The sequence below is a fragment of the Fusarium oxysporum genome, chromosome VII (genome assembly GCF_013085055.1).
Source record: "Fusarium oxysporum Fo47 chromosome VII, complete sequence".
Taxonomy (NCBI): domain Eukaryota; kingdom Fungi; phylum Ascomycota; class Sordariomycetes; order Hypocreales; family Nectriaceae; genus Fusarium; species Fusarium oxysporum.
In genome coordinates this window covers 348722-374513 of record NC_072846.1, presented here as the reverse complement: position 1 = coordinate 374513, position 25792 = coordinate 348722, and the positions used below count along the sequence as shown (strand labels likewise).

General features: G+C 46.5%; 7 protein-coding genes across 7 annotated transcripts; 4 read left to right on the top strand and 3 right to left on the bottom strand.

Annotated features, from left to right (window-relative positions):
- Positions 1-190: 190 nt before the first annotated feature.
- On the top strand, positions 191-3654 carry FOBCDRAFT_295590 (uncharacterized protein; the record flags this gene model as incomplete). Its single annotated transcript, XM_054705352.2, has 3 exons — positions 191-237; positions 299-3019; positions 3069-3654. The coding sequence occupies 3 exons, from the start codon at positions 191-193 to the stop codon at positions 3652-3654; spliced, it is 3354 nt and encodes a 1117-aa protein (XP_054561327.2).
- Positions 3655-3942: 288 nt separating this feature from the next.
- On the bottom strand, positions 3943-4683 carry FOBCDRAFT_203857 (uncharacterized protein; the record flags this gene model as incomplete). Its single annotated transcript, XM_054705351.2, has 1 exon — positions 3943-4683. One exon carries the CDS (start codon positions 4681-4683, stop codon positions 3943-3945), a length of 741 nt encoding a protein of 246 aa, XP_054561326.2.
- A 96-nt stretch (positions 4684-4779) lies between these two features.
- FOBCDRAFT_121482 (uncharacterized protein) lies at positions 4780-5001 on the bottom strand (the record flags this gene model as incomplete). Its single annotated transcript, XM_059607748.1, has 1 exon — positions 4780-5001. A coding segment is annotated over one exon (222 nt), but the record flags the coding sequence as incomplete, so codon positions are not given.
- Positions 5002-7349: 2348 nt separating this feature from the next.
- Positions 7350-9978, bottom strand: FOBCDRAFT_295586 (fungal-specific transcription factor domain-containing protein; the record flags this gene model as incomplete). Its single annotated transcript, XM_059611865.1, has 5 exons — positions 7350-8016; positions 8068-8146; positions 8359-8477; positions 8541-9688; positions 9769-9978. 5 exons carry the CDS (start codon positions 9976-9978, stop codon positions 7350-7352), a joined length of 2223 nt encoding a protein of 740 aa, XP_059465280.1.
- A 1841-nt stretch (positions 9979-11819) lies between these two features.
- Positions 11820-14470, top strand: FOBCDRAFT_295583 (frequency clock protein; the record flags this gene model as incomplete). The annotated part of the gene is made up of 2 exons (XM_054705349.1): positions 11820-11982; positions 12042-14470. 2 exons carry the CDS (start codon positions 11820-11822, stop codon positions 14468-14470), a joined length of 2592 nt encoding a protein of 863 aa, XP_054561324.1.
- A 2038-nt stretch (positions 14471-16508) lies between these two features.
- Positions 16509-19724, top strand: FOBCDRAFT_295572 (uncharacterized protein; the record flags this gene model as incomplete). The annotated part of the gene is made up of 3 exons (XM_059611864.1): positions 16509-16839; positions 16981-19427; positions 19458-19724. The coding sequence occupies 3 exons, from the start codon at positions 16512-16514 to the stop codon at positions 19722-19724; spliced, it is 3042 nt and encodes a 1013-aa protein (XP_059465279.1).
- A 3794-nt stretch (positions 19725-23518) lies between these two features.
- Positions 23519-25141, top strand: FOBCDRAFT_241522 (uncharacterized protein; the record flags this gene model as incomplete). The annotated part of the gene is made up of 3 exons (XM_059610364.1): positions 23519-23545; positions 24159-24797; positions 25022-25141. 3 exons carry the CDS (start codon positions 23519-23521, stop codon positions 25139-25141), a joined length of 786 nt encoding a protein of 261 aa, XP_059465278.1.
- Between the last annotated feature and the right edge of the window lie 651 nt (positions 25142-25792).

Genomic DNA, 25792 nt, shown 5'->3' with positions numbered 1-25792 from the left:
CAAGTGTCCGTTATCTTTACGATACAGTTCCCCCAAATTACTGCATGGTGGCAAAGCAGGAATCTGCATCCCCCGATGCCCAATACCCATGTGTCTCAAATGCCGAATCTGAAATCTCTGCTGACCTCCTTGGCTATCTGCCTTCCGTTTGACATTCTCGGAATGTACGATGCCAAAGATATCGCCTAACATGAATTCTTGTGTATCCGAATCCGTGCGTGAGGACGAGACTGCACGGTATGTTTATCGCATCACACACTATCGCATTACCGTACTTATTAGCCATGGCGCCTGACAGTTACGATGAGTTGCTGCGCGCAAACTGTCGATCCATCTGTCAGGTCACCAGTGCGGGGCTCGACAAGTCTCCAAATTTGGTTCTCACAAGTCTTGCTCAGCTTGCAACCTGTCAAACCAAGACTGAGCGCTCACTCATATCGTTGTTTGACGAGTCCAAACAGTATATTATCGCTGAGGCAACCCCATCGACCTCTCTCTTATCCGAGTCATCGCAAGAGAACAATGGAGATGGACTCTGGCTTTGCGGAACACACATCCCACGCACCGATGGGGTCTGCCACTATACCTTATGCTCTACTGAGGTGACCTCAGCGGAGCTGCCCATTGTCATTGTCCAGGACTTGGCCATAGATCCAAGATTTGCCTCGAGTCTGTATTGCCGCTCTGGTAGCTTGGCCAGGTTCTACGCTGCCGTACCTATACGAACACCTCGGGGTATCAACATCGGAGTCTTGTGTGTCATCAATTCTACGCCTGGTGCTGAATGGAAAGATGAATATTCAAACGTTTTACGAGGCTTGTCGCAGACTATTATGGACCATCTCGAAGGCAGTCTAATTAAGAATACCCTCAAACGTAGCATAGCAATGGGCCGGGGCTTCCAAAAGTTCACCAACAGAAAAATGCTCCCAGATGAGTGTATATCTTCAATCTCAAAGACAAATCCAGACGCCCACAACCCTCATAATTGGAACAACAACCAAAACAATTCTAACATTCGACAAGCCCATGGTAATCCTTCCTCCAGCACGGAAACAACGCCATTGGAAATCCCTAAACCTCAATGCCAGAAACTTTTGTCTTCAAACCCATACTTAAGAGCGTCCCTCATCGTTAAAGAAGTTCTTCAAGTTGATCATTGTTCCTTCTTCAGCGTAGATTCTCGCGAGCTGCATATTATCCGCTCCTCAGAAACAGAGAGCAAGTCCGATATTTCACTGGATGGGCTACCCCTTTGCCCAAGCGCTTATCACAGTGACAGCGGGAAGCAGAGTTCAAATACCAAGCTTCAACTCCCCTGCCAATTACTTGGATCCTCCAACAACTCAACCTCAAGCACGACTAAAGATGGTGGTGATATCTCGCAGGTCTTCCTATCCCATATGCTCCAACAGTACCCAGAAGGATGCATATTTGACATGGACTCATGCCATGTCAGTGGATTGACCAGTAATTATACAGCAGACGCAAATCTCCCGCGTTCAAAGAATAACAATGAAACGCTGGGGCCTGCATACGAGCAGCGAGAGCTTCTGCAGGCTTTCCCCGGAGCCCGTAATATCACATTTATTCCTATTTGGGACCCCCTGAAAGGCATGGTTTCTATTGGTGGCTTCGCATATTCAAAAGCACCTCGATATCAGTCCGACAAAGGCAGCGAACTCCCCTTCTTCAGGGCTCTTGGAACACTAGCAGCATCAGAGGCTTGTCAGATAGAGACCTTGGCGGCTGATAAGGCCAAATCTGACGTTCTTGGGTCGATATCTCATGAACTGCGCTCCCCGCTTCATGGAATCATGCTAGGCCTCGAGCTACTCAACGACTCGGGTTTAGATGCGGCGCAACAAAATATAGCTCACTTGATGGAAACATGTTGTCAAACACTTTTGGACACAACAGAGCATTTGCTTGATTACTCCAAGGTGAACCAACCTGTCGAGACAGATGCTTCACATGACGGTGTTTCTAGGGAAGTAGATCCACCTCCGCCCTTGAGTCAAACTGTTCGTCTGGACCAGATTGCAGAGGATGTGGTGGAAAGCGTTTATGCCGGTCACATTTACCAACATACATCAGTGGAGAACATCCTCAGCCCGTCTAAAAGTCACCTCGACACCAATTTCAAACCTATAAAACGGTTGGTCCCTATGCAGGCTGTAGAGATCAACCATTCAAGACAAAATAATATCGGACGTGAGGGCCCAGATGGAGATGTACACGTGTTTTTGCTCTATGATCCACGGTGTCGGTGGAGTTTTCAAACGCACCCTGGTGCAGTATGTCGAATTATAATGAACCTGTTCGGAAACTCGCTCAAGTATACCTCCCGAGGTGTTATCAAGGTCACCGTCACCCAAACCCAGCTAGACGGCGCACCAAATCAACGAATGATCACCTTGACTGTCGAAGACACTGGGCGTGGAATTAGCCAGGATTTTCTTCGGAACAGCATCTTCATCCCCTTCTCTCAGGAAGACCAACTATCTAGTGGAACAGGATTAGGACTAAGTTTTGTCCAGAGAATCACATCCCAACTTGGTGGTAATGTTTCGATCACCAGTCAAGTTGGCGTTGGGACCAGAGTTACGGTGTCTTTACCCATGTTGATAGACACCAGCTCTACAGCAACTGACTTGTTACCGCGTGAGCTGCCAGACCGGCAGAGCACATGTCATGGTTTACGCATGCGACTGGTCAGCCCTATCCAAAACGCTGGAGCCGCTCCTCATCAAGAGGCATTGTCTTTCAACACTCTGATAAGCGATCTATGCTGCGAACATCTCGGTATGATAATGGATACGGGATCAGATGTTGAAAAAGCGGCCCCGGATGTTCTTATTGTGAAGAACAATGCAACAGGCGACCTATTAGCGTCAGCCACCCCATGGCCAGAAGTACCACTGTTGGTAGTGTGTAACAACGCGTTTGTGGTGCATAAATACGAATCAGTATATGGATCCGCTGGACGGACAAGACTTCAAGATTTTATTGCACAGCCGTAAGTTCTCAGCTTCATGTTATGGCCTCTCTTTCTAACTTGATCCCAGACTAAGTCCAAAGAAACTGGAAAGGGCAGTCTCAAGGGCCATCAACCTTTCGGCTGAATCTGACGAGAGTCCACCCAAACTAGTGGAAATGCCATTGCCTACGCCATCAGACACAGCTTCTTGTAGCCAGCCACCAACCCCCGCCCCTTCATCTATGGAGAGCCCATTCGATGGATCTATTCCAGCTGAAGACTATTTCCAGGTCCCACAGTTCTTATTAGTCGAGGATAATCCGATTAATCTCAAAATGTTGACCTGCTTCATGAAGAAGTTGCAGAAGCCATACTACACTGCAATGAACGGCGAAGAAGCTGTCTCTGCATACAAAAAGGTCAATGGGCAATTCAACTACATTCTGATGGATATTTCAATGCCAGTCATGGATGGTCTTGAGGCCACCCGCCAAATACGCGCATTCGAACAATTCAATAAGATCACCGCATCGACGATATTCGCCATCACTGGGCTAGGGTCTGAGAGTGCACGAGAAGAGGCAACCCGCAGCGGCGTGGACTGTTTTATTACGAAGCCTGTTAAACTGCGTGAGCTGGAAGAAATGTTGAGTAGTCAAGGAGTTACGATATAGCAAACCGAAGATTCTTAGACATAATTGAATTTAAGACAGCCATTTCTTTTCTTACAAAGCAAATCTGTTAACCTAATCTATTTCATAAGGAATTAGGGATTTATTCTCTGTTAGACATTAACCTAGGCTCTTGCATCCCATAAAAATTGAAATCTTGTTGGTTCACTGTCCTGTCACAGAGTGGAAATCGCTAGTAGTGTTAGAGAAAGGAAGAGCAGGGAAGGATGCTCAATCGTCGAGCCCTGATCTGCAATGCAGCTGTCTTAATTCCAGCTCGAGTAACCGTAATCACAGGTCAACCCTTCGTAAGGACTTCACCATCACTGGTCCAACCAACCAATGCTGTTGCCAATCCATAGCAGTGTACAGTGGAGGTGCAGCTGGGCCAACACCGTTTGTCTTGACATAATCAACTCTTGCCTTTACCGCGTTGAACAAGGTAGATGCAACCTCGATTCTTATCAAGTTAGAGCCCGAAACAAGGAAGCTTGATGTATCAATTTGAGGGTCAAAAATGTCAATCGCTGGCAGCTGCGTGCCGTTGATCCAAGCTCTCATCGTGTTAAGCACAGGACCAAACTGTAACACCGTGATGGTATCTTTGCTTGGAATGCGAAGTTGAAAGTTTGCGGTGTATGTCCCGACCCCCGATGCGTTCTGTACTACAGGAATCTGAGACCACGGCTGTAGGGTTGTCTGGGTGCCGAGATGAAGCATCTTCTTTGCAGATGTCGACTTTGTCTCGTCGGGACCAGGCACCCAGGACTCAAGCGTTAGGTTCCACTTTCCGATGTCGACGTTGAGGAGTTTCTTTTTCTTGCTATCTTTAAGGGCGGGAATCCGCTTCGTCCGCCCATTAGACAAGGTCAAGGAGGCATCTTGAGCATCGGCTACCACGACAGAAATCCCGTCTTTGGTATCAGGGCTGTAGGAAGCATGAATGATATTATCGGAATGCAAGAGGACGTGGGTCTTGAACTTTGCGGTGTTAATGGCGATAAATGCTGTCTGGCCTTTCTCCAGAGACATCTGGAAGGCGATCCTTCACGACAAGCGCTGGCAGACCGCTATAGCTTCCTGTTGCCCTGTCCATGCGTTGAGCTGGTATGGGGCTTTGTTCTCCCAGACCTCTGCGGCGACATCAAATGTTGCTGATGGACCCTTGTCGTAGAGGAACAGATAGTCCGAGTCACTGGTCGACCTCCACACAGTATACAAGTCCTTTGCAGCGCTTGTGGACTGGGAAGTTGTCTTGACTCGAGGCTGGATGGAAAGCTTATCTAGCGCTTGGAAGATGTCCTTGGTTGATTTGACGAAGCTGACATTCGGGTACTTAGATCTTTGTAACCGCATTTAATAGAATCAGAGAACCTAATGGCGAATCCCGTAACGTTTCTAATAAACGAGTGTCGCACTTTTCTTAACCTTTACGTTATAAATTGCAATGAAAACACTACAGACCATCTAATTAATTAGAACTACTTACTATACTCTTCCGTAGATGTCTCAATAACTACCTGACAGTTTCTTGCATTATGCCTGACCTTACCATATATATCACAACTACGAACACCTACTTGCGCTGACCTTTCTTGACCATCACTTCTCAATGATTCGTTCACCACTTGCATATCAACATCCATCTAACTAATTGCTTGCGATGCTTCCTGTACTATCATTAGCCCTCCTTTTTAGAGTCTGGTCCTTTTTGCCCTTCGCAGCTGGCTTAATGTCTCATTTGCTTTTCAAAGGCTTCGGACCTCATTCGTTAATAAAGTAACCTCATGCATAACTGTTCTAGTCCCTTTTGAAAGAGACTAGAGAGCTTCGAGAATTGGCTCTGTGGGGTTACTATTATGTCGTTTGATTCGCCTGGTGAGGTATTCAGCGTGAGAGTCGGTCTCAACTGCTGTCCCTGGATATATGGGTCGAGGGTCCAGTAACCTCCGCAGGGTTTGGAGTCCGTAATTGCACATCAAGCTTGGAGACCACACTTCTCAGGTCAGAAGGAACAATTCAGCTTCTGTCTAGATGTCGCTTTCTGTAAAAATAGCTTTAATAGCGGTATAAAGGGCAGGAAAGAACTCAGTCATGGAAATATGGGTTATAGTGATCTAATCGAATACTCTATTCCTCAACTATATGTCTTTTTTTTAGTGGCCCAACGCACTGAAAATCAAGATGCTGGTGTAAATGAAATAAACAAGGCAGCATACAGAGCGTAATGGCCTTGATCTCCTCGTAATACCTCTCACAATCGGCGGGATTGTGGCTTTCATCACCATCAAGGATCAGACGACGATCGTGGCCATTTGATGGCTTATTTGTAGACGGACCAAAATGCTTTAGCCACTCAAGGCCCAGTTTGTTATCTGTCCAACCTTTCCGGCTGGTTGCAAATAACCCAATTTTCGAGGAGGTTACATTCTCAGTATCAGTTAGTGTGGTGAAATTGGCCTACATTAATGATGAATGGCGTAATCGACTGGCCTTTCGCATTGATTGCCTGGATCACTGTAATTCATTCTCGGTTCCCAGGCTGCACTGGTTTTAGTCTTCCTTGCTTTTCTGAACCTTTAAAGACCATTCCAACCGTACTAATACTCATCGTAAAGCCAGTTCTCAGCGAAGTTCCAGATATCATCTGATCCCATACCATACTTCGCGATTGTGTTCTACACGACCTCAACCAGCAATAGATAATAGATGGTTTCTCATATCTAGGACTTTGATAGTCGTATTTCCGAAATAAACGCATCTTCAGCTCTGGCTGTTGTTTAATGAAGTTATTAGCCCAGCGCTTACCAACAGGGAACACATCACGGTCAACAGCCGAGAACTAGTCATTTCTTCAATAAAACGTAGTCGCGAGAAAGATCCTTACCGATCTAGGTCAATAACGAATTGAATTATGTTATATTCTTCCAGATCCGATAGTTTCTGTGAGTTCGAGTCATAGTCGCGTCGCAGTTGAATGCCGTGTTGGCGGCAACGTAGGTGGTCCTTATTAATCTCATATAACTTTGCAGCGCGCCGGAAGTTTAATTTTGGCTCATTTTGAAGGGCCTGAAGTACAACAATGGTTCAAGCTTCATTATTTGAGTTTAATATCTTTTATTGTTGAAAACCAATTGATCATACGGAAAGTCGGATGCAAGTGGGGAAAATGCGGGGCTCGCTTATTTGCAACGCTCTCTGAAGCCTCTGGCATTTTGCTGACCCAAGTGTGGCGTTGCCCCTCTTCATCGCCTTGATCACGGTAAAATCATCCGGCTTTCTCGTTTGCGACCAGTGGAAACCAATTCCCTAAGCCAATGAGCTGCAGTCACTGCATATATGGACGCAGTCGCGGGTTCAACTAGATCCTGATAATATGGCTCTAGATTGAGGACCTGTGCCTCTTCTTTCTTACAATGGACTGATGAAGTTGCAGAAAACTGCTCCTGAGTGATTCCAGGTGTGTTGGGTACGGAGTCATGTCTCTAAGGCAGAGAAAAATAAGGAAGGCGCAAGTGACCTGTAGTTATCGCCTCACGACAAGTGTAGCGAAGTCGGATTAATAACACACGGCTACAGATGTTTGTCGGCCGTGGACATCACAGCTTGTAGTGATACTCATTTTGGTGACCCGGCAAGCATACGCATAGGGACGCAGCCCTCCAACTTATAGAAACAGATAAGGCATGAGGAGACTTTCACAATACGGCAAAGCCTGCCTCCTCTAGTGCCTTGTTCTTTGAAAATACTAGACGCCTCTGCATAAGGGATGGCAAGACGAGCGGGTCCTCCAAGTTCTCTACTGCCTTTCCGGGCTCACACGATGTTGCTTCGCTAACATCATTATCCGCAGCGGAGTCGGAAACAGAGTCCTGGACAACCACTGTGGGTGAGAAGAAATTTACGATACCGCCCAACGATTTCACAAGCCTCTCTTCCTCCTCTGGGTCCAGAGCAGCGCCTGTCTCAATATTGACAACAATATCCCACTTCTTAGCCAGATAGCGGAGGAGGTGGAGGCCTTGCTCCGCAATGTGATGACAAGACGTCATTTCTGAAAGTCTAGCGATACCCTGCTTGACAGCCTCAGAGAGGTGAGGGTCAGCCCTGACTGCTGTGTCTAACTTGTTTATCTGCACCGTTCCAGCCGTAAGGGCAAGGTGCATGATGGATGAGGCCAGCGCAAAGTATGGCACAAATGACGGCGCCCACTTCAGTGTGTATAGCCGCGAGTAGGATGTGAGAAAGTCCTGTATAGCATTTGCAGCGTGCAAACAGACCTCTCGCGGTGATACATTAGACCCAATAATACGTAATTTGACAAAGGGGCTGAAGAGCAGCAGGGTCGCAAAATGGTAGTACATACTATAGTAATGATTAATAGTTGAAACCCTTTCATGAAATACTTTTTCTTACTGGGCAAACAACACTGCTGGAGTGAAGTTGTGACCGAGCCGCAGGACCTCAGGCACTCCGTTGTACCAGTCGAGGTACTCTGTATACATGCCCAAAAGGCCATGTGCTGTTAAGGACTTTCTAGGTGAGTGGAGAAGGTATATAGACTCGTGAACCAGTTCACTTAGCTCGCAGAGGCACTTATATACCGACCGCTCATTAGATAGCTGCTCGTATTGTAGCTGCAATGGCGCATCTAGGCCGAGTCAGCAAGCTGATCGAAATATATCGTCTCTTACGCCGGCAGCTTACCATCGTCTGTGTAAGGAACCCATACTGATGCCTCAACATCTCTTACAACAGCAGGCTTAGATGGCAGGTGCGGGGAATAGGAACAGTTAGGCAATGAACCCGTTACCAGAGAAGACGCACTAGGTAAAAATCATTGTCAGCCCTCATGGCTACTTACTGCTGCTGTTGTACAGTGTTCTTACTTATCTAAAGAAAATGCGCCCCAGAAAGTCGCCAACTGAACAACAAGCTCTTCCTTGTCTCCCTTGTCGGGAGTACGATGCAGACCCATCTCAAAAGCCAGCCGTATGCTCTGTCCCGCATAATATCGACTCTCTGAGCTTCGACCACAGCTAGCCTCTCGAATCGACATTATTCCCAGGGCTTGTACCGCCGTCAGGGAGTGGTGATCTGTCTCCTGGTCAAAGAGCCGCTGCGACTCCTTGAAGAAGTGGTCGCCTGCCGACTGTGGGTCTTCAGAATTAGCCCTGGTAACGAGGTTGGTGGGAAAACGGCAGCCAAGGGCAAGCAAGGCATTGACAAGTAAGGACGAGCAATATCTGTGTCTTCCATCCCGAAAATCTTCAAGGAAATGCCTTTTGCTTAGGGGTGCGAATATTGGGTACTCCCAGCAAAAGTACAAAGCAAGAAGATGTAGTATTAAGTTGATGTTATTGGTAATGTTGGTCCATACCGGAGGATGACCCTTCCATTCTCGGTGGTCCAAAGTAAACGGAACATGATCTAGCCCAGGGGACCGGGGTAGCTCATCAGGCATATGGTCATCCCGCACGCCCTCCTCCCATGATGTAATCCAAAACTGTGACTCTTCTGAAGAGCTCATAACTTTTGCGTCAGGATTATTACTCGTGGCATTCTCAGGATCCAAGCCTAAGGGACAAAATGTGGCTCTCGACCTATCGCCTGCAGGCGTAGAGGCAGAAGCGTCACCGAGGTTGGCATTGTTGCTGCCTGGCGTGGCAACAGTAGACAACCCACCACCTCCCGAAGATAGCGCCCCACGAAGCCAATCAGATAGGTTTTCGACGACCTTTCCCTTGCTCAATCGTGTCTCTGGCGCCGATGCCAATTGTAGGAAAAGGTCGCCGTCATCCACCTGCAGAATGGTTGTGGCAGTATCAGGGCATTCGCGAAGTCTGCCGAGGATGGCATGTGAGTCTTGTTCTGGCAGATTCATCAGAAGATTGTAGAGTCGTTCGTAGATGTTGATTTTTTCTTGTAATTCATCATGCTTGCGCTTTAGGTCTAACAGGTCTTGATCTGATGCCTGGTAATGACACTCGACACCTTTGTTGATGCAAGCCTTGCATTTTGGACGTTCGCCACAACACTGCGTGGGAGAGATAATTAGCGGGCCGAACCTGTCCAATGTCTTGCAAGAAGAATAAAAAGATCGAGCTTCACACGTACTTTGGCCTTTCGTTTCCGACACGGTTCGCAGGCGATTTTTGTTATATTGGCTCGGGGAAGGAGACGAGGTTGTAGCGATGGTCCCTGACTGGAGTCAGAGCTAGTCGTCTCATGATTCGACCCTGGAGCTGGTAGAAGTTTTCGAAGTTTGGAACCACTCAAAGGCGATTGGCTGTCGCTTAGAGGCGCATGTGGACGTGAGGAGGACATTTGTGGGTATGCAGAAATTCATTGACGTGAAATGGTGCGGATGATGACGAAAGGAAATAAAAACGTTATAAGAGGGCTAGACAGCGTCGATCCAAGAAATTCCAAGGACTAAGGGAACTAGAATGGCCCTACTATTAATACGTACGGCGCCCCACTCCACTTGTTGCTGTTTTACATGCTGTAGGGTATCGTAGTTTTCCTTTGATATGCTTGTTCTAGACCTTCAGCCATGCTTTTTAGCGTAGATATGAACTTAACCGTCAGGACTGGTTGGACTGATTGAAAAGGTGGAGCTACGTGATTCAAATTGGTGGGTCATTTACGATAGAATGTTACCCCATTACCGGTGGATTTGCTCCGAAGTACATAACGAGGAACTAGTACCACATTTACGGCGGTCTAGAACATCACCATCCTATTGGAACGCCTCGATATTCCCTGTGAACATCCCAGCGATGTCCAACTGCCCATGAAGTTTCTAGTTGTCTCTCGCTAACGCTGCTGACGCTTATTAATAGTAATTATGCCTTAGTATTTCTTTTAAAGTGGATTGCCCCACTCCACGAGCCCTGGCTCTTGGATCACCGTCAGCTTTAACTCCACAATCCCATCAATCGATGTCTCGTACCACCCAGTCTCTGCTTTTGGCGACGATCGGCATCTCTCCTGGTCCTCACTCACATCCTTTCTGTGCTCATGCGATTTGCAAAGCACCGCGCACGATATTCCAACCAATCGTCACGGCTGTTGTTATCGTTAATTACCCCTATACGACTATTCATTTCGAACGCCTAGTTACATGAACGCTTCAGCTGTTTATCGTAGCAGTCTCGGCGACATTCGTCTGTGGCGGGCCATTGGCTTTGCATATTGCAAAAAGATATTCTAGGCGACGCTCTTCCCCATCCTTCTTCAAAGTCATTGACTGCTAAATTAGACGAGTCCTTGAGCACTCACCGCGGTTAAATAGATCTCTTACTATCATCCTTCGCGACTCGAACTCTCCGTTTCCATCGTTGGCACGCTAGGTTTGGATGATGTACTGGATGTCTATTACCTCTTCAGTGACCGGACGTTCATCAAGACACAGCAAATTCATCCCATGACCTTTTTGGTCGGATATTCTGGATATTTTCGTCGACCTAGCCGCAGAAGACTATATTAATGATAATCGCCTTAACGAAACGGTTTGCATAATCTAGCAATTTATCCTTAACTCGCTATTGCTGGCTATGGCTCCATCACGTTTTGGTAAGCATCTCAAAATCTACCGGTGCTCTCCTCCAAAGCCAGCATTTCACACTACAGCACTTCCATTTCCTTGTACACTCTTAACGGTCTTAATCAACCGAGCAACGACCAGCCAGTACCTAATCATGACAATCTTTGCGATCTCTTTGCGACAGCTCGATTCTTGCCCTCACGTATTTTATGTTGGAAGTACCAAGGTTTTCCCTCACATCATGATCAAAGTTAATAATACATAGAAGATTCGAGAACTCAAGGATAACTCAAGTATAAAAGACCTTGATGATTCTTGAATAGAAGAACAATAATTAACAACTGAATTCTTACACAAAAGTGCACCCGGCATGACTGCGCATCATAACAACATTTTATCTATGACTGCTTCGTTGCTATTCCTAATGCCGGCTAATTGCTCTACAGGGTACTTTACTTGTTGCTAGACGTCTCCCGACCGTGTTGCATGATTGTCGTACCGTGGAAATCTTACTATAGTGTAGCCTGACAATGGGCACTCCCAGAACTTTTTGCGATATCGACAATTAAGCAGTACTATTAGGGTCTTGATCCAGGTCCCATAAGCCTACGGGGCTAAGATGCCTTCAAATCAAAGCAGTTCACGTAGAAACCCGCCATCACTAACCGATCATTTTCCCCATCTCTATTCCCTCAGTGGCAGTCATGAGATAGGGCCAAGCGACTCAACAGAGTGGCATAACCACTCAAGCCATCACACGACTTCCAACAATGCCATAGACAGTATGCACTACTTTAGCGGACCCTCAGTGGTTTAGAAGAAAACTGATGCAAAGCTATAGTTGATGTACCCTATTACTGGAAAGAATCTGATTTATGGAATACAGAGAAGCCATACTTGTATACTCAACGTCAGGTCGCCCCTCCTGTGCTTATCACGGCGCATAGCAGTAGCGTTGATGACTATCAGAGCGTCATCGACGACCTAACACTTGAGATTCAACAGCTTAAGAAGGAAATCAAACTTTACAAGCAACCGGGTCCGGCTATGCTCCATAAGGACAAGCTATTTGAGATCAAGGTTCATGGGCTGTCCCAAAAGAAACAGAGAGAACTCGAGACCACACTGAGAAACTTTGCCACTGATCTCGATAGCCACGCAGAGGTGTCATCATCGCGGAAAAGGAGAAAGATATCCTCCCTCAATCGCGATCATACATACTCCAAATCCGGAGTTCAGCGCAAACATGCCCCTTCCTCTCTAGGTTCCAACCTCCAGCCAGCTGACTCTACTTACGCCTCCATGTCAACCGGTGCCGAGTCTTCAAGAACGCCTTCTAACCTCTCCATCTTGACTTCAATCAAAGCTTCAAAAGATACGATTGAGGGTTATCTCAGAGATGTTCCCGATGGCCTGTACCCACAACGCGTAATCATGACAGACAAGGAGCGGAAGAATCTCGTTGTTCGTCGCCTCGAAAAGCTCTTCACAGGCAGAAGTAACGGTGCCGATATCTCGAAAACGCCGCCTATACGGCCGGGTGGTAGCTTCATTTTGGCGCGGGCTGTATTGGATGCACAGGTGGCGGACCCATCATCCATCCACGAAGCAACCACCCATGGAACTAAGCCTATCCGGGAAGCAATAATCCTCTCTCTAGAGCAGAAATTTTGCCCGTGGGGAGATCAATGTCATTTAAGTGACAGTGGGTCGGCTTCTGATCTCGATAAGGACACCATGAAGACTGAGTGTGATGATAGTGGCTTAGCCTCCGATAGCAAGCCATCCTCCCCAACCCTTTCTCTGTCAAAACAGCGACCCACGCGGCCGTGTGATTTGGATCCCGATCGTGCTCAGATTCCGTCTAAGAATCTGAACTACATCCAACATTTGGACCTACTGCCGCCCGCGTTATTGTCTAGACGGCAGAATAACCAGGACACCCACCTAGAGGCTGCAGGCTGGGTATCCTTGAACCTGCTGTACAACTTGGCCCAGCTCCACTTAATTAATGTGACACTAGACCTCGTTCGCTCAGCCGTCTTAGAAAGCAGCACCAAATTTCAGTTATCTCCCGACGGCCATAAAATTCGATGGCGAGGCAGATCCAAAGATACCAAATTAAGTAGCCACAGCTCAGGCTATGACTCGCAAGAAATTTCTTTTGCCGATGATATCGATAGTCCGAAAAAGAAACAAGAGCACGCAAAGACCAGCTGTTTCACTAGTAATGAATCCAAATTCGGCGGCTCAAGTAAGGATGCGCTTAACTTTGATCCACAGTTTTGCGCTCAAGTTGAAAGTTTCCACTACAAGCCACTGTTTGCTCAGCGCGGTGCATCGGTTTGCTCGTCTATAGCCGTGGACCATGATAATCCTAGCGGGTCGGGTTTGGGCTTGAATTACTCCAGAGGGTCGGCTACCAAATGGCAACACCACGATGGTGCTATCACATACTATAGTGGTGCACCTTTCTGCACTGATTTATCAGGTGATCTAGCTGATCTATCACCAAACCCTCGCACGCCTCCGAGCGCCCGAAGTAGGAACGATTCCGAGCAACCATCAGAATGTTATCGGTCTCCTCGACAAAAAGCTTCGAGGGTCTCCATCGATTACAAGCCATTGAAGGACCGATGCCAAGGCATTTGTCAGCAGACTTCAGTCATGGACGGGGATAGTAATAAGATTCAGGGCCCGATGTACGATGACAGAGAACAAAGCATCGAGATCAAGCTGGATTTGATTTGGAACAACGACCAGCAGTATATAAGGCAGCAACCCTTAGAACCCAGCGGACTTGGTGGTGTTCGCCCCGATGACCACTTTACGATACTTGTCGATACGAAGCGGCCTAAGCATGATATTCTCCCACGGCCTTGCGAACCTCACGTTGGGAAGTCAGATAAAAGCACAGAAAGCGTCATCCGTCACTGGGTGGCGACAGTAAGATCTGGTCCCGTTGTCGGTGGTTCAGAGATAAAAGCAATCGAGGAATCACGGCCTATTGAGATTGAGTATCTGTCATGGCGCACAAAGAGACTACTACCGGCTCCACTGCCATTCCCAGCCAGTTTCTTTTCCCCGTTTAGCAACGATAATTCTACATCCGGCGAAGATGATAATCCATTCATTGATGGATATAACGCTGGGCCGCCACCGGAGAACATGGGTGAATGGATTATTCCACGCTATTACAGTAGCTACCCTAATAACTTTGACGTTTGCATCGGCGTCGACATTGATGAAGTTCCAGACGAATTGTATTGAGGCACAAAACATGTACTCTATTAATCGAAAAACTGCAACGAAGATCTTGCTTAGCCGCATCCGAGAGGCCGCCGCTACATCGAACCAAAAAGCCACTGTAGGCATTGCCCTGTGAAACGATGATAGTCCCGTTGCCTACCGCTGGAGTAGCCGAGAGCGAATATAATAAAAGTTGCCAGGACAGTTCCCGAACAACTCATGGCGTCCCCAGAGATATAATCACAACATGAATTTGCCCTCCAAATTAATGAGTAACTTATATGTCTACTATTCTAGTCACCGCTTTGTCTTCGGTATGAATGTGATGCCAACGATATACAGGTGATAGTGAAAAACTCATGCCTCTGCGGTAATAATAGGTTGGATCATGCTATTCCCGGCTAGGCTGGATGTTTTCGCCCCCTTAAGCCTCCAGGGTTTCCGGTGTCAGGATCGATCCATCTTTGTATTGCAGAAAGAGCAGGCTGAGAGCTTTCAATTGATATACTCATTAGCTCAGTTGAATGAAAATTGCAATTATTGTGACTGAGTGAAGTAGTTATGTTGTTGAGGTGGAGGATGTTAAGTGGTGATTTCGTTGTGACGTTTGTGACGGGTAATGACATATCGCGGGCATTATCAGTGCAGCAAACGGTGACAATTCAATTAAACGAGTGACCTATTTTCTTGGTGGGACTACATATAAGTTAAAAGTAGCTTATTTATTTCCTTGTCAACCGACCCTTTGCCAAGTCAAGCTACCCCCTGTGCTTGACGCACGGGCACCTACGGTGTGAAGGAAAGCACGGGGTGGCCGGTCTCTAGGCCCTACCCAAGTAATCAAAATGCACCCAAATAAATGGCACAAAACTCCTCTGCTAAATTAGGGGGTGATAGAAGTCGCCGCGATATTTACTTTGATAAATTGCAATATTATGGATATGGTATCCGAAGGTAGTCTACCGTAAACTACGCACCTTAGGCCGCTTCCTCTTCTCCTCATTGTCGTTCACCTCCGTAAGAGGGCTCCATTTCGGGCTTTTGTTCTTAGCTGCACCTGCTGACATTCTAGTCCTACGTACCAAAAGGAATTAGGTCACGATGACGGGTCATAGTCAATTAAAATGCAAAGAACAAGAGGTACTTCTACCGCCACCTAAATTATGCGGAGGTATAAGTACCAGCAGGTCTCATCATTACAAATCGGTACGTCGCGCACCTTGCACCTATCCCATCGAGTGCTAACTGACGCCTGATACAATGTGAGATACGCAGCTTTACGATGGGGTGAGTGTATTAAGATGTGGACCCGAATGTGGTGCTGTTATTGATTGTCGACTTGATTTTTCTGATCAGTCTGTCAGAGTGGGGTTGGTACAATTCCCCCTCCTTTTCTGGATACAAGAATAATATTGTAATAAAGGAAAGTGGAGCCCATTCCTGTTAGATTAATGATAGCGCCTCGATAAAAGAAACGTGTATTTTGTGGGTCCCCGGATATATCAATACCAGGTGGCGGGGAAAAACACTTGGAAGAAAAAGAACAGAGAAAAAAAGAAGGACGAGCTCCTGGGGGCTAGATTGATCCTCAAGTGTGAAAATTAGCCTCATTTTAGTTGGACATCAACCCCACTCGCGCATTTAACAATTCCCGTCCGCCAATCTAGCATCTTTCAACCCCACTTGTGTGTTCTGAACGCGCTTTAACTCAGATGCATTCCACATCAGACGCGTAGCACGTAACAGTTCAAATGACTGCGGACGTTCCGCATCGGCACCAGACATTCCCGTCAGAAATGGCACTTGGGACTTTTAATGCTTCTTATGCCCGAGCCACCGCTTAAACATCCACAACTATCATAGTCCAAGCTTTGTCACTACATCCCTTCTGCATTCAAACTCCTTCATTCAACACATTCTTTCATCTAATCTTACTCCTGACTAACCCTTCCCCCTAGCTCTCTATATCAACTTCTCTCCTCGCTTCATTTTGAGCAAGCTATCTTCTGAGCACTGTTCCTACGCTACAAGAACGCATCAAGAGCTGTAAGCTCCTCGAAAGATGGCCACAGGGGAAGATGTCTGGGACTCTCTCCCAAAGGTGGAGCAAAAGGCTATCTGGGATGAGACAGAACGCAATTTCTGGGTTAACCTCCGCAGCAAGAAGGATGCCGAGAACAAAAAGATCGAGAAAGATTTCCAGCTCTCAATTAATGAAGTTCGGTTGAAGTTCAGTGATCTCACAGGGCAGCGAAGTCAGCTGAAAGAATCTCAATCCCGATTAGTTAGCGAACTCGCCAAAGTCGAGGCGGAACTGGCACGCACCACTGATGAGTGTGAGGAGAAGGCCAACCGACTTAAGCGCATTGAGCAAGACTACCGCGCGTCGCGTCAGAAGAGAGAGGAAACGCTGCATGATATTTGGTTCAAGATGCGCCGATTCTTCAGACAAAAGAGAGGGGAGGATCCTGATGCTCCAGACCATCTCGGACCGGAATCAGAAGGCATTGTTCTGCCTGAAGTGTTGCCAGAGCTATCCCCAGCCTTTCACGGGCCGATCCCACGAATAGAGCCTACAAATGGCACTGCAACGGTAGTGGACAGACCCGATGAAGTAAATGATGAGGATCGTATGGAAGGCTTTGAGCACCATGATAACGAGGCAGCCGAGACCCTCGTTGATGTTGTTGATGCTGATGGAAATGTGATCGGACCCGTGGAACAGATCGAGCCTTGGAACCAATGGGTTGAGGGAATCCAAGGATTGGAGATACGAAGACCTGTCAAGATTCGCCGAGGACGACGCTTCAACGCTAGACATCTTACCAGCATTTACGAACGAACTGAGGCGAAGGGGGTCAAATGGCTCTCTTGTATGATTCAAGCTACAGGAGAAATTCAGGCCAAGAGATGCCAGTCATGCGACAAGAACCAAGGCGCCTTTGATGACTGCATTATTGTCGGCGGAGATCTCTTTCAGAAATGTGGCAACTGTGAATGGAATCGTCAGGGATGCCACGGTGCTTCAGGGGACACAATTGATATACTGGCCTCGAGGGAGAGAGCACGGCGGAAGAAACAGCTGGAAGAAGGAGTTCAACAGACTCCCGCAGGCCGTTCTTTGGAAACAATACATCCGACAGTTGAAGTTCAGCCAAGGCCTGAGCCAACACGTCAACCAGAACCCCAACGAGTTGAACAACAAATCTCTGTGCCCTCTCGGCCACCTTCACCACAGCCCGTTCTACAGCGTACACTTGAAAGATTCCGTGAGCGACAGCCCGAGAGACAACCGGATAGACAGATTGAGCGACAGCCCGAGCGACAACACGAACAGCAACCTGAGCGACGGCCTGAACGACCAATTGAGCCTCAACTTGCACGAGTGACTGAGTGTCAGGCAGAACGGACTACAACACGACAGCCAGAACGGCGCCCTGAGCCCCAAACCGAGCGAATTCTGGACCGATCCAATGACCGGTTCCATGATGTGATCGCTACAAGGGCCCCGGAACAAACTGTCGAAGTAGCACCAGTGCAAATCGCTGAACGTCCTCGTGAAATGCCCCATAGACCAATTTATGGTTCACCTCACGGATCTCCAAGCCGTCCGACAACGGCTCCCAGGTCGGATTATGCTCCGGAACGTATGATTGACCCCGTGGACTCGCCCTTACCGACGCCAATCTCTCCTCAACCCAGGCCCTTGGAGACACTGCGCTCTGTGCTTCCTTTGAGTGCCCCCCGACACTCCTCTCATGACATTCTCCACCCATCAACAGAGCTCGATGGCTCTACCAAAGACCATCGCGGTTCTGCTCAGGTCCACACACCACGAGAACTTGAGCGGATGAATACTCCACAAGAGTATCGTATAACTCCTGGGTTTACGCCGGCCAATATTAGAAGTCGACCTCCATCCAGCGAACGAGGAAGACCAACTCCACCATTGTTGCCCATTGATCTTTCATCACAGCCTCCTGAATTTCCTCCTGCTCTACCATTGGAAGAGATCACCCGAGAGAACATGGTTCTCAAGAATGATGGAGTTGCTTACACTTATCCTGAATGCGTTGCGGGGGTGCCATTGGTCAAGATTACCGAGGAACACCCCTATTGGGAAGCCAACTGGCCAAACGTCAAATCACTTATTGAGCCACAGCTTGCTCGATGGCGTGAGAAGCATCAGGCTGCTATTGAAGCAGGTCCTAAGCAGGATAAGGGAGGCTCTTCAAAGTATCAAATTGGCAGACAGGTCAACCGTGGTATAAAAATTCTCGAATTCCACGAGAAGGGCCCCATCAGCCCTTATCAGTTGTTAGGTAAAAGATATATTCAGGCTGGCAAGGGTGGTATAACCTCATATGACACCCTATTTCGCCTATCAGAGACAATATCGGAGCTCGAAAAATTCAATCTTGACATATCGCCGGTTGACTGGATGCGACAGCGTCTCCACGAACTGATTCAAACTCAAGGTCTCAATTTCAACCTGCCACGAACAATTCACGACTTCTATCATGACTCAAAACTCACAAGTCTTCGTTACAAGCATGGCTTTAAGAACATAGGACGCCCTTCTGGAGACATGAAGGCTCGCTTGAGCCATGGCAGCCCTAGCACTATACCCAAACCTCCCCAAAAGCGCAAGTCTATGCACTCGGTTACTACTACGCCTCGTGAAGGTTCCTTCGTCAACCACTCTCCTCTGCCTGGTCAAATATCCTCAGGCTACAGAACTCCAGCCTCGGTCCCGGCCCCTGCTCCTCAGCCAGTCTTCAGCACCCACCTCAACAAGAAGCCCAAATACATGCCACCTGCATATTGTCGCCCCGATCACGACGAATTTCATTTTGAGGCTTGGTCCGATACAGATTCATGCAGTGGTGGCAGCATTACTAAATATGATTGGCGTCTTGCTGTAGTCAAGACTCGATTATATACCAGCCACATCAATGTTACACAGTATTGGACCTGGGTAGGTCAGATACAATGCTTTCAACATCAGGTACTCAAAGACGTGAAACCTGCGAAGTGGGGCTTGTTTAGGGACGAGATCGATTTCCATGTCCACATCGCAGAGATTGAGGAGATGGAGTGGAGTATCGAAGCACTTCGCGTTCACATCATTATGAAAAAGGGTGTCGGAGAGCTTGCTCCAGATGGCATGCCTCGAGGCGATGTCATGGCATCTTTCCCACGAGCACGTACAATGCGTCGCTTCCTGTTCTTTTGCAGAGAAAGGGGTATGAAAATGGCTAAGAAAAAGCCGTAAGTGTAGCCCCAGTGATGGAACTGCGGCAAGCAGAGAACTAACCTGGACGATAGTGAGGAACTCAATAACCTGTGGGATTCCATGGTTTCTGAACAATTGCCTGGTCGAGGCGGTTCTAATCAACAGTTGGTGGAATGAGTTTGTTGACCACGAGCGACTTTCTTCGAGGGGTGCAGAGCCCGAAACGTCGAGGTAGAAAGAAGTCGCAGATAACACATAGGAAATGGCGCCCGGAGGCGATGTCAAGAGCTCGCGAAGCTCAGTGTCGTTGAAGACACTCGTCACGAAGAAAAGTCAACTCTCTGAATCCCTTTCTTCCAGCAGCTATTAGGGTACCGTTAGCCCCACAGTTACTTTTGCTGCCATTGTGGACTGCAAAAACTCTTACCCTAGCAAAACGCTAACAGCGGGTGCCAAGAAAGATTTTTACAGGAGAGTTAACGTATATGATAAGCGAGTGAGCCAGACAAGCGAGTGAGCCACTATACTGTGTAGTATAAAAACAGCCTACCCTATAGAGTTCTAACTTATAAATAAAATAGCTAAAAATCTGAAAAAAATATTTCTATACTTAGTATAGTTAATCATACTAATTCGTATTTTTAAAAGATTTTTATCTATTTTATTTTCTATATAAAACCTTAACATACAGTGTATTTCACAGTGTAAGTAGACTTTACTATATAACTTTTTAAAGAAAATAGTTATAATTTTTATAAAAGTAATATATACAAATATAGTAGTTAAATATATTAAATTATATTTTTTAGCTATTTTAGAGTTAAATTGACCTTTTACGAAAAGTTTAAAAAAGGGCTTTTAAGGTGAGAAATGTAGTGGCTCACTCGCTTATCATATACGTTATTTTTTTTAGCTAATTTATTTAAGTGCCAAAGTACTATAGGGTAAGCTATATTTTGCCGCACAGTATACTGATCGGCATACCTATGGTATATGTTAAAACTATTTGTTTATTTATATAACGTGGTTGATAAGCATGTTGATCAAAAATCCCTCACCTTACATTATTCCCATCTGAATAGTTAATTCTTAACCACCCAATATGTCACAACCTTCAAATGAAGCTAGAATTCTTCTTGCCCTTCAGGCCCTTCAGAATAACCCAAAACTAAGTCTCCGACGCGCTGCTACTATATATGAGATTGGATTTGGTACCCTGCGTAACCGAAAGATGGGCATGCAATCACGATGTGACTGGATTCCAAAGTCACGGAAACTATCTAATCTAGAGGAACAGATTATATCTAGAACTTTGATGAGACCGGCTTTATGATGGGCATGATTTCAACGGCAAAGTAGTCACAAGTGCAGAGAGGCGTGGAAGGCCAAAATCAGTCCAGCCTGGAAGCCGGGAATGGGTTACTGTGATCGAGGCGATCAATGCAGGAGGCTGGGCTATTCCGCCGTTCATCATAGTTACAGGCAAAAATCACCTTCGCAGCTGGTATGAAGGAAGCAGCCTCCCGGTCGATTGGGCTATTGCCACGACTCCAAATGGATGGACAAATAACGAGACGGGTCTCGACTGGCTGAAGCACTTCGATGAGCATACAATTAACCGGTCAGTTGGTACTTATCGCCTTCTAATCCTCGATGGTCACGAAAGTCATCACTCGGCCGACTTTGAAGCATATTGCAAGGAGAAGAACATTATTACGCTATGCATGCCTCCTCATTCCTCTCATCTACTCCAGCCTCTCGATGTTGGGTGCTTTGGGCCGCTGAAAAAGGCCTATGGTCGAGAAATAGAGCAACTAATGAGACGCTCTATAACCCACATCACTAAGACCGAGTTCTTTCCTGCCTTCTATGCCGCTCACCAAGCTACTATCACAGAAAGCAATATCAAGGGAGGTTTCAGGGGGGCCGGGCTTATTCCATTTGACCCAGAGAGTGTAATCTCAAAGCTTGATATGCAGTTACGGACCCTAACGCCTCCTAAAGAGAATACTAGCCGGACTCAACCATGGACCCCAAAGACACCAAAGACTGTCGATGAGGCTGATTCTCATTCCGAATACCTTCAAAGACGAATCAGAAGACATAAAAGCAGCTCTCCAGAGTCTATTATTAATGCTATTAAGCCTAATACAAAGGCATTAAAGGAACATATGCATGAGATAGCTTTATTACGGGCCGAAGTCAGAGACCTTCGAGAAGGAAATACAACACATAGCCGGAAGAAAAAAGTAAAAAGAACCCGGCTACAGGATAGCGGCAAGATGACTATAGAGACTGGTCAGAGTCAAATTGATCAGATGGATGTAGATACACAGGTAGTGGCTGAATCCTCGAGAAGTGGTGGTCGCGGAAGGTCAGGAGGACCGAAGGTTCGGCACTGTAGGACTTGCGGCAAGGCCGGGCATAATGCAAGGACTTGTCAAGAGGTAATTGTAGTCATTGAGGAAGAGGATAGTAATTAGTTTTAATTGATCTGATAGGTTATGGTGATTTTATTGCTAATTTAATTAAGAAGGTGAAAATTTCTGGCCGGTTCGGTTGTCTGGCCGGTTCGCTTATCAAATACGTTATACTGTTTTACTATTCCATTATATATACTATATATAAATGTATTGTAATTATTACACATATACCATAATAGAGTTATATATTAAAATTAAAAAATATACATAGACTACAAATTAACATCCTATTGTAGGATAATTCATAGACGATGTTATTGATAGAAATAATAAGTAAGTATATTCTTGCGTTAGCTTCTTAATAATAGTTATTAAAAGCTATAAGGTAAGTTAATAATAAGAGATATATTTATATTCATACTGTACTGGTTGCACAAGCCGCTAAACTACAGGGCAAAAGATCGGGCCATAATCGCTATGCAAGCAATTGCAGTAGTGCTTTCAGCTGCTTATAGAAGCCTTACAGCGCTGTTACGGGCACGAATCGTAACACATACGCTCTTAAGAACTTAACCAATCAAGGCATTAACAAATCCAAATGAACGTAGTAGAGCCGCATATAATGCTTCTTTGTAATGTGTCTAGTTAGTAGACCTGCATAGAGGTCTCCCTAGCTACTGTGATAGACAGCTGAAACGTTCATGTACCACCTAGGCGTTCAACTCAGATAGTGAGTGGTATGGCGGCGATAAATGACAAAACAGCCATGACAATCTGCTCCGATCATCATGCGCGGTGTCTTGAAGAACGAACAAGCATGAGTAATGGAACGAAGTGAGAATGAGGAGGCATGCCAATCGTCTCCAGAAGCAGGAACAAGGTAGTTCATTTGCCTGTGTGGCGTACCAGCCAGTTGGTGAAGGTGTGGGGTAAATATGGAGAGGCCGGGGCTAGCTTAGCCTAGTGAGCAGCATTAACACAGGTTATATATAATTGATTACTGGTTGGGACGTGATTCTCCGTGTACAGACGGCATTGCTCTAGTCCAAACACGGTTGCTCATGTACAACATCGAAAACGAGCTAGTGGAGAATCCCGACGTATAAAGATTGAGCCCCTGAGCTGCATGGAACCCTAGCACCACATCAGGACAACCAGAAAGGAGGACTTTCCCTCTTTGGTTGTAGAGTATGGAACCATATTCATACATATCCGACCCTTGTCACATGTAAGTTCTTGTTTTCAAATGAGTTTGGTCCATCCCTTTTACCGGGAGCCTGTCACAGGAATTACCTGATTGGTTATCACTAAGTTACGCCGAGATTACGAATATTGATTTCCATCTGCCTCATTCCTTATGTACAGTCATCGCAGCTTGTTAGGCGAGATGTTAGCGAGACAAAATTTGACATGCCTGTCGCCGTTTCTGCGGGTCTGGTATGCATTCTCGATTCTCGATTTGAGACATCCAGACTGTCATAAAGCTTGATGAGATGGCGGTTTCTTAGAGTGCATACCTCGATAAAGCTAGTCTTAGCCCCACTCGTCTAAGATTGCGATAGATCAGCCACGAATACAATATTGAAATGATGGTGTAGATATTGGGAGGAGTTAAGGCCTTTTGAAGTCTCCCGGGGCTTAAGGAAAGGGTTTTGAGACATATCGATTTCACACACCCTCCCTTGCGTATCTTTCTTGGAGGCTTAGGACATGGAGGATAGTACTAGTCTACTATCGCCATGCAGGTGGCTTTACAACTTTGGGAGAAGAGAGACACACTCGCACAAGAACAGAACAAAAAGAAATAGAATATTTAACACCGCTGGCCCCGCCTGCTATTAACTTTTAGTCACCTTTCTGCCTCTTCATACACAATTGACATGATCTCATCATTATCAACAGAGCCCGCGGAACCCAAGCGAAAGAGCAAGTTACTTATTCTCTTTTTTTTTGTTTTTTTAGTCTAATGCTATGGACCTTCGATGTATTGTATCTAATAGAAATAAAGCGAATGAAAGCAGAGCAACGTATCATTATCATACTAATATAGCGTTGTTTAGAAACCAGAAGGGTTTCTACCCTTACTCCCAAACAGCTCGCCCGCAAGAGAGCCAACGATCGAGAGGCCCAGAGAGCGATACGAATCCGCACCAAAGAGCACATCGAGCGGCTAGAGGGCGAGCTAGCGGAGCTCAAGAGCAACCAAAGTCGTGATCAGACCATCCAAGATTTATTACGTCGTAATACGGCTATAGAGAGAGAGCTGATCCGACTCAAGGAGATTATGGGCGCGCCAACGGCCTCGTTATCTTCCCATGGACCAGGCCTAACTGCACAACAACTTTTATTCCCTAACAAGCTCTCAACAACAACAGTTTCCAATGGCAACCTCAGTACTGGTAGCGATGCCGTTCCTAGCCCTCACAGAGTAACATTCTTGGGGGACTATAACAGCCACCACGAATATAATCAACAATATATCCCCTTGTCTAACAACTGCGAATCCTTGGCGAGCACCATCTCCTGCGCCATCCCCTCCAACATCTCGGACCCCTCATCACCAGGCGACTATGGTGCTGGAAATATTCAAACCAGCATGCCCACCTCGGTCCTTCCCTTCAGCAATACCAGCTCCTCAAACATTTGCACTATATATAATAAGGATGTCATCAAGATAGAGTATATCGAGGTGGGCTATCACGACGTCATACCCCAAGCGCTTCGTCAACCTGACATGAGGTATGGCAAGTAGATAAATCATATTAAATATCTAGAAGCCAGGATCCATGTCAATAATTGTTCGTTTTGTCCCGACACTCTTTACTTCCACCCCTACGTACCGCATCACAAGCAGTAGCAGTCTGCTCGGAACATGTAAATCATGTTCATTTGTTCGTTAAATTCCTCCGGCAGTTGAAACTGGTGCGTATCCACATGGATGTCATTGACGTGTCGCGTCGACGATCTTCTGGTCAGCTTCGGCCAGAACTAACGCCGGCAGACCCAGGACACCAGGCCACAATGACCTGCTAGATTCTGGGATGCGTATAACCCCGCTCCCTATCTGTGTTAAGGCTCCATTAGGTATAACGCCCCACTAACCCCACGTATGAGGAAACTTATATACGCATGGCAATTAGTAAGTGAATAAAAGTAACAAGGGGTTTTGTTTTGTAGCTTGAAGATCGCAAGGACTTTAGTCACAGGGTAATATGGGTAGGAGATGATGTACCTATCAACCTTCGCGAATTCATTGGTTAGTTATCCCTGTAGTGACCCGACTGGAGTCTTAACACAATCGAGTGGATACTCTGATTCCATACCCTCATATGATACTGCAAGCCACGAAGTATGTTACTATAAACTACTTCTAAGTACTTCTAAGCTTAGGGTTACATCAGTAAAAGACTCCAGGCTAGCGGTGATATAACTGGCCAAATTTTGACCTCCTGAGACAGTAGGAAGAAGCCATTTGGGATTAGGTTATTGGCTTGTATTCTGCAAGCGTAATGTGCAGGGCTAGTCTGAAAGATGACATACTGCCATTGGTTGCGTCCTGATATTAAATGGCCACTTACCGCCGATCACTGGTGAACTTTGTTCGCCGCGGTTGCCGTAAGAGGGTCGGAGTCGGCCGGAGGCGAAGGCAGCCACCTTTCTTGCTTTTTGCTAACAGTGACAGCT